The 13,233-nt window shown below is 44.4% G+C and overlaps 1 protein-coding gene across 3 annotated transcripts in view; it reads right to left on the bottom strand.

Moving 5' to 3' along the window:
• RNF14 (ring finger protein 14) overlaps positions 1-13,233 on the bottom strand; it is a 19,682-nt gene extending 6,449 nt beyond the window's left edge. For 2 of the 3 annotated variants that reach the window (XM_073355689.1, XM_073355691.1), the window contains exons 1-6: positions 13,133-13,233; positions 9,905-10,115; positions 8,472-8,634; positions 6,905-7,056; positions 2,873-3,400; positions 1,678-1,906 (exon numbers count right to left, since the gene is read on the bottom strand). In XM_073355689.1, coding sequence (XP_073211790.1) covers positions 1,678-1,906; positions 2,873-3,400; positions 6,905-7,056; positions 8,472-8,625 — 1,063 coding nt within the window. In that variant the 5' untranslated portion in view covers positions 8,626-8,634; positions 9,905-10,115; positions 13,133-13,233. The other variant, XM_073355690.1, reaches the window with a different exon arrangement.

Genomic DNA, 13,233 nt, shown 5'->3' with positions numbered 1-13,233 from the left:
CTTTTTTTAAGCATGTTATGTTTGAGATCCTCAAACAAGATGTTCCTTGTACTATTTCATAAATATCTGCTCAATATGCAGCTGAAGTTAAAAAAGCAAACAAAATGGTAGGATGCATGAGGAACAGAATAAAAGTTTATATTGAAAATATTGCAATTCCATCATATGAATCACCCTCGCTGGGAATGCTGTGTTCTAGCCACCCTACCTCAAAAAACTTAAAGTGGAAATAAAAGCTTTGTGACCAAAACAATTACAGGCATGGAAAAAAAATTCATATGACATGAGACTGAAAAGATTAGGATTGTTTAGTTCAGAGGGGAGATGAATAAGAGTGTACATGATAAAGGTATACAGAACAACCAGTAGAAAGAAGGTAGATTAGACACTTGTATTTACCCTCTCTTGTAATTAGGACTGTCAATAAAACTGAAATAGGTAGCATATTAAAAATTGATACAAGGAAATATTTTTTGCTAACACCATACATTTACTGGAACTATCGCAAGACATCAAGGCCAAATGCTCAACAAAATTCAAAAAAAGGTATGGACATTTATATTGTGGCAAGATGGCTGATGTTAGTATGGGGGGTCCTGCGCTTTTCTTGGCAGGGGGGCTAAGACGCCACCTCTTGCCCCTGGTCTTGGGCAGCCGAGGTCCTCGCTAGTGGCCCAGGAAGGTGGTAGAGGAGGGAAGCGGGGAAGGGGTCTGGGTTTGCTCCTCACTCTGAGCCCCAGCCCCTCTCAACTCCTGTGGGTTCTTACCCTCTTCCCCCTTGGGTGGGGAACCTTTGGTCCTTAAACGTTGGGGGAGGAAGTCTCCCTCCTCTTCTGGGGCAGGGTCTCCCTTACTTCGGTTCTCTGGTCTTTCAAATCTTACAACACACCTCCAAGCTCCAGTCTTCTCTCCTTCCTCTCTTCCCTTAACTGCCTGAAGCAGGGGGGTTTATTAGGTTCCTGACAGGTCCTAACTGACTACAGGTGCTCCAATTAACCTGTAGCAACCCTCCCTAGTCTACAGAGAACTACTCCTTAATTAGCCTAGGGCTTATATATTTCCCCTCTATCACTGCTCCCTGGCCCTCCTGTATCACAATATGGATAATATTTTGAGTTACACTAGTATTAAAATGTCTGGAATATAAACCCTCATGCTTCATGGCATATGGGTAAACTCCTTAAAAGCTGGAAGAAATTTCCTGGGGACATGTTATTCCATAAATTTTAGGGTTTCTTGCCCTACCCTCAAGCATTTGCCACCAGCTACTGTGGGAAACAGGAATGTACCCTGTGTATCGTATTTCCCTCTAAGTAATCAATACTAATTTTCTTTTTAAAAAATCCTCAAGATATACAAATGGGTATAGTAAGCAACTACAATGCCATAACCACTGTCCTTCTAAACTGTGTCATTTGTTCATCTAACTTGTTGCAGCATGTCTAGCCATTCAACTGTAAACTCTTCAGGGCAGAGGCCAGCTCTTCAACTACATTTAATCTCTCATCCCCACTACACAGAGAGTCCTACCACACAAACGGATGTGTCAACTCACTTACCCTTACTATAACAGATACAGAAGTAGAAATGTTTCCGAGTGTCTACTTAATGTCACTGTATTCTACAATGAAAACTGCAATTCACTTTGTGTTCCACTGCCAAAACAGTGCAACTCACCTGCAGTGATTTTACATAGAGAGACTCCATGATAAGTCATTTTACAGAGGGTACAGAAGGCATAGTTGCAACGGGAACATATGCCCATGGTGCAACCTGGCTCTTGCATCACAGGAGTCTGACAGCATGGACGAGGACAATATACCACGTCTGTCATCAAGTCCAAGCTGGACTGCAGAAGTAGGCGATCATAACGTGCAAACAACTCCTCTCCAACCAGTTCCTTAACCTAAACAAAGATCAAACAACATTATATTTGCTGGATTCAGACGTTCAATCTATTAGCTCTGGTAGAAAAAACTTTAGGACATGAGCACCAACAACTAGCTTAAATTTGCTTTAGCACATTTTAAACATTACTCTCATTCTGATCAGGAGATTACTGCAATAATCAGAGAGAAAGTATACAAGTTATTGATGATACTCTAAATCTGCAGCCACTGCACATAACAGTGGTGGATTAATGACTTTGCCGCCCCAGGCCCTGAAATAATTGCCGCATCCCCTCTCCCCCCCCCCCCCCGAGGCTCCCGGCCCCCACACTGCAGCTCACCTCCGCTCCGACTCCTCCCCTGAGCGCACCGCCAGGTCCTGCTTCTCCCCGCTCCCTGCCAATGCTTGTGTGCGAAACAGCTTCGCAAAGGAGGGGGAAGGAGGGGGGGAAAACACGGCGCGCTCAGGAGAGACGGCGGGGATTTGAGGAAGGGGACCAATAGGGGCAGGGAGGGGGCGGGGAAGGGGTGGAGTTGGGGCAGGGGGTGCAAACCAACACTGTGGGAGGCAGCCTCTCGGTGCTATTATAAATTTGCCGGCCTAGGCCTAGGCCTTGGCCTTGTCAGCCTAGGCGTTAATATGCCGCTGGCACATAATCATCTTAAATATTCTGAAGAACAGATTCACTAGCAATTCAAATCCCAGGCACTGACAGTTTAGAGTCACATAGTGAAAACAATGAGCACAATCAGTGGGATCATGTCAATTCAAACTGGTGTCCAAGACATCTGAAATTAATAGTGGGCAAAACTGGTGCCAGGTGATCTAATTTTAACTCAGAAGCATGTAAGTAGTCTCTGGGTAGCATGAAAAAACTCTGTGCTTTAATTACTATGGTTTGAGCAAAAATCCGTTATATACAATTCAGCTTTATTAGTAAGCTAGAGGTGTGCATGCACTGATTACATACTTCTGCTATTACCTGGCCAGGAGTAGCAACAGAAGAACACTTTGGTTCTGGACAGCTGAGGCAGTGGACCTGGCCATCCCTGATCTGAATTTCAAAGTAGTCCTTTAAACAGGATTTGCAGTATATATGCCTGCACTCCATGAAGTACATACATTCACTACCCAGCTTCTCAGAAAAGCAGATGCTGCAAAAGAACATCTTGCTGTTAAAGCATTTTTTCTGCTGAGCCTGATCAAAGTCCAAGATTTCCCTTATCAGACTTGACAGAGACTCCACATCCTGTACAGCTCTTTCATCAAGGGTTTCTTCTTGTGCTGTTGCAGCACCTGCTGCGCCACAACCATCCAGCTCAGAGTTCACGGGAAACAGAGATGTCCTGCTCTGCCCATTTTCTTGACGGCACATTTTTAGTTCATATGGGGAGGTGATGCTCAGGTAAGCTAGAGTTTCTTCCTTAAGAAATTGCATCCAGGCAAACAAGACCACACAGCCTCGGTTCTCTTCCCACAAGTTGTCTAAGTGCTTGCAAAGTGCAGTAAGCTAGAAAAGAAAAGATTGAGCTTAGAACCCAAAAAGAATAGCTCCATCTTCCAACAACTCCTGACTCATCTTAGAACATGTGGTACCTTTAAAGGCAGCTTCAGATTTCAAGTTTAGGCCATGAACTAATTTAGTTTAACCAGGTCTTTGTTGTTTGTACTCATTGGGAAATAACGAGAGCGCATAATTTTACATCCTCACCTGATCACTTGCTAACCTCCAAAGCAAAAATCTTCAGTCTACACCTTACCCTATACAGAAAATGAACTAAGTCAGCTGCATTACAAAATATTAGGAAGTATTGCAAGTAATTGTAAAGAAATGTAGATTTAGAAATAAAAATCATATGATATGATAAGTAACTTAGATAACAGTTCTATATGCTTTACTGCATAGATTAAACAACATTTGCTTCAAGGTGACCTAGCTAAAATACTTTTAATACGTGTATGGGGCCTTGCCTTTTTATGTTTAAAGAAAGCCTGAATAGTTTGTTTTCAGGTTTCTCTCCGGCTGGATTTTCCCCTCAGAATTTTGAATATCATCTTGCCTTCTTCATAAAATCATAAGGCAGCAAAAATGGACACCTAATTTCCCATCAGCTTTGCAGTCACTTTTAAACTTATAAATTAAAAGCCACCTGTAGCATAATCAGAACTCATTTCCTTTCAAGTGAATAGGTAAGAACACTCTAATTACTGCCAGACCGATATACTGATCTAGATATTTTGGGTTACAGGAGGAAGTTATTTTTAGTGAATATCAAAAAGTAACTATGATGCATATTTGACAATCTCAGCTTTGAAGTTCTGAGTTTAATGAAAGAAATCAGCCTCATTATTCTGACTGGACTAAATGTAGCACATTTGGAAGTCAATTCAAGATTCAGCGAACTACTCACCTCTGGTTTTAAGTATAATGCTTTAAATGTTTTATCATCTGATGTACTTCAATTGTGTTACTTTAAACATTAAAATCTGTATATACAATGAATATTACATGCCTGCACTAATTCATACAGCATTTGCCTTTTGGGCTTTCATTATCAAACACTGAACGCATTCTAATGTTGTGTACTGGAACCGACATCTGCTTTGTACCAGAGACTTCCCCCTCTTCTACTTCTGCCTGACTTACAGTGAAATTTTAGTACCCAGTTTTATATAATTATCTTAGTAATTTAAATGTAGTTAGAATATGAGTATTCTGCTTATCTTGGAACTAGCTTTATTTGTTACGAGTGTCAGTTCACTGGCAGCAGTGCAGTTTGAAAACAGTCTGAATTCTTAGCTGATTAGCAAGTTCCCATTCATAACCTTCTTTTCCGAATTATACTAACCAACTAACTCATACATTGCAACAGCTCATGCTACAATTACTGCATGTTAATTCAGACAATGTTTACTGCTGTTTCAGCAAAAGTCACGTTAACTCAAATGTGATCACCTCATGTGAGTTCACATTTCCCAAAGAATAAAAGCTGGACATGTTAATTGGATGTTGTTTGCTCTGAAAAAGCCTAATCTATGGGAAGAAATTGCTTCTCTATCTTCCTCCCTGATATTTTATACAGCAGACTGTAGAAGGAAAATAAATGTTATCTTTATTAACAAAGTATGATTTACAAACAAGGGACACCCATCCACATACCAAGGTTTGTGTTGCTCTTACTAAACTGGCCACTGCTCAGCAATGAGCTCTACGTGCACAATCTATTAGTTGTATTATCAGGCACCATGGTTTGATCACACTATTCAGTGTAATTATTTGTACACTGCCTACCACAATGGAGCTGGCCTGTAGATGCTACTGTAATACAATAATAGCATACAACAAATAAAGGCCTACGCAACTGAAATTTTAGTTAATTTGTGTGAAAAAATCTAGATGACATGCTTGTTTCATATAAACTCACTACTGCACAGTAAGGAATTTAATAGATATAGCTGCATGTTAGACAATCAAAGGATATCAGCTATGTTGCAAATACCCGGTAACATAAATGCAATAATAAAGAGTTCAATTGGAAGTATCCAGATAGGTTATACCCACTGTACCCAAACATAATGGATGCATTCTTCTACCTATGAAAAGATATGGGTTGTTGTCCTGTATAATTTCACTACTTAATGCAGGTTTTTGGTTTGGGTAATTTTAAAAAAATGTATACATTTCATACACAGTTAGTTCTGATAATGTGGTTTTGAATAAGCACATTCAAAATGCTTTTAAGTTTCATTATGTTTATAATCCAGTTGCTCTCTTTCTTACAAGTTTGAAATTGAAGTGTCCTCAGTGAAGACTGCTCTCTATCCACACCTGCATCCTGGATTGTTATTTTTGGATTGCTCACAAATGCTGGGTTAATAGCATCACATGTTTACAAACATCAGAAAAGGCAGGTTAAATTCTGGGGCTATCAATCCTAACAGCATCTCTTTAATCTAGCATTGCCTTTATCAGCCTTTGGATCTCAAGATCTTTAGCTGCTATTGACAGAGCTATGACTCCCTGCAGAGATTTTAAAAATACATACACTTGTGTGTTCTTTCACTAAATATTTTTGTTCTTCAAGAAAATATTTTACAGTAAATAGTAAATAGTTAAATAGTAAAAAAAAACCCTCTTAAATAGAAAAAAAAAGTATTTCAAGAAGAATGCTTATACATGAATGAATACCTGCCCTTCTTAAATGGTGGAAGGCACCTGAGTCTCATGACACAATACAAAAAAATTTCAGATATAGGCTGTATTTGCATAGTACGGTGTATATATATTCACATGTACCTACTCTATAACGCACAGGATATAAGCAGAGATGAAACAGGACATCGAATTGCTATGATTGGGATTTTCAAAAGCAGCTAAAGGCCAGACTTCCAAATAGGTGCCTATAGACACAGATAAGCATCAATAAGAATTATAAAAGCACCTAAAGCAAGTTAGGTGCCTAATTCCCATTCATTTCAATGGGTGTTAATCACCTAGGCACTTCTAAAAATACCACTATGCATCCCTCTGAATCTTTAGTACCTTTAAAATTCTGGCCATAAGTGACTTAGGAACACAGTCACATTTTCAAAATTGACTTCAGCACTTAAGAGCCTAAGTTTCATTGACTGTCAATGAGACTTGGGCTCTTAAGTCACTTAAATGATTTAGCAGCCTAAATTCTATTGATTTTCTATGGGACTTGTGCACCTAAGTAATTAAGATGCTTTTGAAAATCCCATCCTTTATCCTTAAGAATCTTGCAGCATGAAGAGAAAAAGACTGTTGCCAAAGGGCACCAATAAAAACTACTCCTTATACAATTCATTAGAAGTATGTATTATACTCCATGATGCTAATGGTTTCCTCCAACTGAACCTGGATGTTAAAAGCAAAGTTCTATCCAACTATTCCTTCACCTGCTGCATTTACAACTATTAGAGTATTAATTATAAAGAATTTTTTTATGTTCCTGAAAGGGACAAGAAATGTCAAAAAGATTTTAAAACAAACCTGAGCCCGGGAGAGCCACTTGCTGCTGAGTGTGAACATAGGTGGAGAGACTGATGGGTAATCTGGTGGGAGTTCAAAATTCAACACAAGTGGAGGCAGAAAGCAAACTGTGTATTCAAATCCACTGTTCTGGAGACACTCTGTGGGACTTCCTGAATGAAAGACAGTTGATTGACGCAAATTGAGAGAGATCAACAGAACTATAATTCTAGGTGTTGCAGTCTCATAAAGTTTAACTGTATGATAAAGTTCCCAAGAAACCTCTTTTCATTCATAAATGTTTAGTTTAACTGCTTTACTGAGACTTAAGTAAACAATGTGCCTTTTTAGTGCTACAACATTTCATAAACAGTTGTGGCTGGACGCTGAATTAGTGAATATTGACTTTGCTAATACCATGATCTGTCAGATAAATTACAAACCAGATAGTCTGGAAAGGCAAATCCTCAAGAATAAGAGTAAATATACTTTGTTGTTCTAACAACAAGAAAAGGAACAAGCCTCTCTAATTTTATCATTTATCACTGACAGTTTTCCTCAGAGAAAAAGCGAATTCATATTTCAGAGGTCTTTCCAGAGAAAGGAGTGTCTAGTGGACAGAGCACAGCATTGTGGATCTGTCAGTGTTTCACTGTACAGTCTTGGACAAATAACAGTTAATAGGTAAACTGAAGCAGAGGCACCTCTGATGGAGTTAATACGCACTTGACAGATTGGGAATCTTAAAAGGACACAATTAATTTGAAAAATAGTCAAATTAAAAACAGAGTTAAAAGTAATTTCAAGTCCCTCTGCCAAATGTTTAAAAGTGTGGGTTTGTTATTTGTTACTTGTGTTGCTGAGTTTGGCCCATACAAACAAGGGAAACTGAATGATTGCATATGGGAACCAAGGAAGCAGCTACACATGCACAATGGTGTCAAATACAAAAAATTATTTTCTTGAAACTAACAGTTATAGTAATGCTCGGTGTTACCTGTAACAGTAGGCAATTTTTTTTTCCAAAGAGAAGTATCATTTTAAAATTGACAGTGTCGTTTAACCAATATTTCAAAACTCAGTCTCAAATGAAAGGCAGTACAGAAATGCAATGCAGTGCAATCCAAAAGCACACCAGATAGATAAATTAATACTTAAAGATCTAGATTAGTTTACTCCACGGGTCCCCCTTGGTCTAATAATGCTCAATTCACACAAAAATATTCCAACTTTAAATTAAAATATTTTAGAAAAAAAAAAGTATTTTGAAATACTACAGATGAAGTCTCCTTAGCAAGTAATTTGAACAAACCATTAAAAATTCCATTCTAGGAAGCTACTATATTTGAAATTTAAAAGTCCACCCTCTTTAGTTTTGATCTTTAAGAATGATGTGCAAATACTTAAAGCAAGAATTACATTCTGAAGTTACAACTATGAGCGATACCCATCCCAGCTGTAATGTGTGATAAATTGTTCATGGCCTCAAAGTTCTAAGAAGAGAAAATGAAAAATGTTTGGGTAACCACCTTTAGAACATATTTTAATAAAAATTAATTTAAAGATAATGCAAAACATCCGGACTCACCACTCACAAATATTTTGAAGTTTTGGGGCAACTCCAGACAAATTCTTGTTTCTCCTCCTTGGAGAGAGTCTACCCTCTTAAATTCATCTTCATCATAAATACTAGCTAGAGCCAGCAGCTCATCCTCCTGAGCTTCCTTATCTTCTGAAGACATTTAACTTTTCTGCAAAATTAAGAAAACCACACAAAAAAATGAGTTAGGACTAAACAGACAAGTCAAACAGTCTGTTAATGTATATATTTAATGTTATTGGAATCAAATTTACAAGAAACAATAAAACATGAAAATACTACCAAACATAATTACTCTTTCTTCAGGTTAAAGATCCTGCACATGTTCTATCATTTGTTGGCAGTTTTAAAGTTATAAAAAAATAGCTCTCTTCCAAACTTTGATAATGAGAGACCAACCCTTAGAACTGGAGTGCGCAAACTACGGCTGGTGGGCCACTTCTGGCCCATCAGACGTTTTTATCCAGCCCTCAAGCTCCCACCGGGGTCGGGGGCTTGTGCTGTTCTGCACACCCGGTGCTCCTGCCAGGGAGTGGAGTCAGGGGCTTGCCCCGCTCTGCCCACCCAGCGCTCCCCAGCCCCAACTCATAATTCTCTTGATGAGCACCATCTTCCAGCACACAGAGCCACACTGTGCAGGTGCGACCTCACCGCACTGTTTCCAGGATCGGAACCCCGCTCCTACGCAGCAGCACCGTTTCCCCCGTCCCTCCCACGTGGCAGCATGCCCAATCCCCCATGGTCTCCTATGGCCCCATCCTCGAGAGCCTTGAAACCACCCAGGGGCTGCACCCATCCCAGCTACGGTGCCTCCACGTGTGGTGGTGCCTGGTACAGCTGCCTTGGTGTCACTGCCAGCAGGGCTCCTAGGAGTCCCCAGTACCACCCCTGTAGAGCTATCCCCCACCCCCACGCTACACCCCATGAGTCCTCCCTTCCCCCCCTCGGTAACATCCCTTATAGAGCCCTCCCATGCTACACCCCATAAAGTCCCCCTCCTTCACCGGGCATTCCTGGCCCGCCATACAATTTCCATACCCAGATGCGGCCCTCAGGCCAAAAGATTTGCCCACCCCGCCTGAGAAAGTCAGAGGCTGAAGAACACTATAGAATGAAATATGCAATGGAGTGTTAATAGTATCAAGATGGCACTTTGTTAATGCTTGAGATAGAAACCACAGACCAAAGAAGGGACAAAGACAGAAGGGGGGGGGAGGAAGTAGTAACAGTGTAGCGCTCTTCCAGTAGGCTGGCTATCACCTACCGGGTACATCTAAAAATATATTTTTGATTAAAATTATTTCAAATGACAAGCAAGAACACACGGACCCCCAAACAGACATCAAGTTGGTGCATTTCTATACCGTTTCAGTAAACAATTTAAAGGAGCTCTTTTAAAAAAATCTTTGCAATTTCATTACCTTTTCCGTTACAATTGCAAAACAGTAGCAACTAGAGTTGCAGGTACTGTTAGTGACCCAGCACAGCCACGTAAGGAAGGCCAGGGCATAGACACTGCTCATTCTTCTGAGGGAACTGGAAGTCACAAGCTTTTCCTGTGGGGAAGCAAGAAGACTGTAGGTTCTGCTGCCAGGACAGGCATGGTGATGAAGCTCAGTATTTGTCTGCTGCCTATAACAAAAAATTAGAGGGATTAAAATCCTCTCAGCATTTCCATTATGAGCTGCTGTTATCAACAGTTTCACTCAAGTGAGCCTTGGCATGCACACTCAATGACTAAGAGGTTTTTTTTGTTTGTTTTTTTTAAAAGCTTTCGATAGTACACATCCCAATTATGCATGTAAGTCCTAATCCTGCTGTCTATATCTATTAGTGCAGACCCATGGGCTGAGTACAGTTCCACTGAAGTCAATGGGGTTCCATGCTAGTAGATCCAATTGCAGGATTGGAGGCTTATCTGATTACAGCTCAGAAAAACTGCTCACTGGCAAATAGTGATGGGTCGGAAGAGATCTGTTTCAAACCATTTGAACTTATCCATGAGATTCAAATGATTAAATAATACTTTTGAAAGAAGTCCATACTTGTATACTTCTATTTTTGTAAATATAACCAAGAAAGGTGCATTTAAAAACAAAACAAACGAGATACAAGTCCAATTCAAACCCTTACACACTAGGAAACTCAGAGTTTAATTATGTAAATCTGAAATCACTCCTTTCCTTTAACATACCACTGTGCCTAGCATATAAAGAACTCTGCTAACTCTCACTTGGTTAATGCAACAGAACAACAATTCTCAGAAGGACCTGCATGGTCTCCAAACAAAATAAATAATACATAGTTTAAAACTACAACTCTCAAAAGCGATGATTAAAGTACACTTTGTGATACAATGCTCTTGATTTCACGACCTGTTTACTTATTAATTTGCAATGGGCGTTCCAATCATCAGTGCAAGTCAGATGTAAAAGACTGAGTATGTCTTTCTGGTCTCATGCTATGCCTACATTGCAACCAGAGGCATGATTTACAGTCTGTGTAGACGTACCCAGGCTAGCTTTAATCTAATTAATTTACTTAAGAAGGCAGCAAGGATGTAGTGGTCTGGGCTGTCCAAACCCACTGTGGTCCCTGGCTATGTACTTGCACGACTAGCCCACGCTGACATGTCTCTGCAGCTATTTTAAACAACTTAGCTAGATGAAAGATGGCGCAGGTACATCTACACAAGATGAAAATTACACCTTGGTTGCAGTGTAGATATAATCTCAGGCCTGGTTTACACATAAAAATTAGAACAACCTAGCTACAGTGCTGTGCTGCAAAAAGTTACATGTTCTGAAGACTGTGGCTATGTTAACAGAAGAATTCTTCTATTTACCCATCTATAACCTCTGAGTGATGAATTAGTTACACCACCAAAAAAATCCCTTTCGTTGTAGGAAGTGTCTACACTAGAGTGGCATAGCGGCAGCACCTAGTTGTAGACCAAATATGGCCTCAAGCTCCTGCAACACTTAGAGCTTGTTTTTGCTGTAGTTGTTATAACTCAAGGGTTGCCCCCAACACAACACCTGTCTATGCACAAAGACCTTAACTCAAGTGCAGTGACACTTCACTCAAGTTGGCTGGCTGGTCAGGGGATACAGCTCAACTTGAACAACCTCTCAGCTGCTCACAAAATTGCACTGCCCAGCTCAAGTAGTATTTCCAAGTACCAGCGTGGCCACTCTTGCTGGAGCAGTTAACTCTAGCGTAGACAAGTTGCGTGAACGCCACAGAGCCCCACAAACTCCAGAGCAGTGTCAGACACAGAACACGCATCACCCAGGATAAAGACGACTCTCATATGCACAGATTAAAGGATTGTGAGATAACAAGAGGGAACAGAGAGTTTGAAAGGAGATTTTCGGCCTGGGAAGTACACCCCTAACAGCTAACTCCAAGGGGACTTCAGGACAGAAGAGTCAGGCCCTTGATTCTTAGACAGTTTCCAACCCTCCCCCCCGGCCAGCCCCTCTCCCCGCACCGCTCCCCCGCCCCCCGGCCAGCCCCTCTCCCCGCACCGCTCCCCCCCCCCCCGGCCAGCCCCTCTCCCCGCACCGCTCCCCCCCCCCCCGGCCAGCCCCTCTCCCCGCACCGCTCCCCCCCCCCCCGGCCAGCCCCTCTCCCCGCTCCGCTCCCCCCCCCCCGGCCAGCCCCTCTCCCCGCTCCGCTCCCCCCCCCCCCGGCCAGCCCCTCTCCCCGCTCCGCTCCCCCCCCCCCCGGCCAGCCCCTCTCCCCGCTCCGCTCCCCCCCCCCCCGGCCAGCCCCTCTCCCCGCTCCGCTCCCCCCCCCCCGGCCAGCCCCTCTCCCCGCACCGCTCCCCCCCCCCCGGCCAGCCCCTCTCCCCGCACCGCTCCCCCCCCCCCCGGCCAGCCCCTCTCCCCGCACCGCTCCCCCCCCCCCGGGCCAGCCCCTCTCCCCGCACCGCTCCCCCCCCCCCGGCCAGCCCCTCTCCCCGCTCCGCTCCCCCCCCCCCGGCCAGCCCCTCTCCCCGCTCCGCTCCCCCCCCCCCCCGGCCAGCCCCTCTCCCCGCTCCGCTCCCCCCCCCCCCGGCCAGCCCCTCTCCCCGCTCCGCTCCCCCCCCCCCCGGCCAGCCCCTCTCCCCGCTCCGCTCCCCCCCCCCCCGGCCAGCCCCTCTCCCCGCTCCGCTCCCCCCCCCCCCGGCCAGCCCCTCTCCCCGCTCCGCTCCCCCCCCCCCGGCCAGCCCCTCTCCCCGCACCGCTCCCCCCCCCGGCCAGCCCCTCTCCCCGCACCGCTCCCCCCCCCGGCCAGCCCCTCTCCCCGCACCGCTCCCCCCCCCGGCCAGCCCCTCTCCCCGCACTGCTCCCCCCCCCGGCCAGCCCCTCTCCCCGCACCGCTCCCCACCGTCCCCCGACCAGTCCCTCCTCCCTTGCCTTAGCCAGCCCCACACCACTTCCCACCCTTGGCCCAACCCACCCTCTTCCCTCACTGCTGCTCCCCCCTCCCTTGTTCCAGGCCGCCCCACGTCGCCCCCCCCCGCTGCCGTGACAGCGCCCCCATATCCCAGCCTCCCACCTCTGCGCCCCTCGGCCCGCTCGCTCCGCTCCCAGCGCCGGCCCCAGTCGAGGCGCGGAAAGCGGTCGGGCCTGCTCGCGGGACTCCCCGTCCCCGGCTCTCACCTGGGCCCGCGGGCGGGCGGGCGGCCTCCACCCCTCACCTCGCAGCCGGGCCCGGGCGCGGCCGCCGCGGGTGAGCTCTAAGCAGCGCCGCCTACAGGCGG

The sequence above is a fragment of the Lepidochelys kempii genome, chromosome 8 (genome assembly GCF_965140285.1).
Source record: "Lepidochelys kempii isolate rLepKem1 chromosome 8, rLepKem1.hap1, whole genome shotgun sequence".
Classification (NCBI taxonomy): Eukaryota; Metazoa; Chordata; order Testudines; family Cheloniidae; genus Lepidochelys; species Lepidochelys kempii.
The sequence above is the reverse complement of the archived record's forward strand: the minus strand, read 5'-3'. Positions and strand labels throughout refer to the sequence as shown.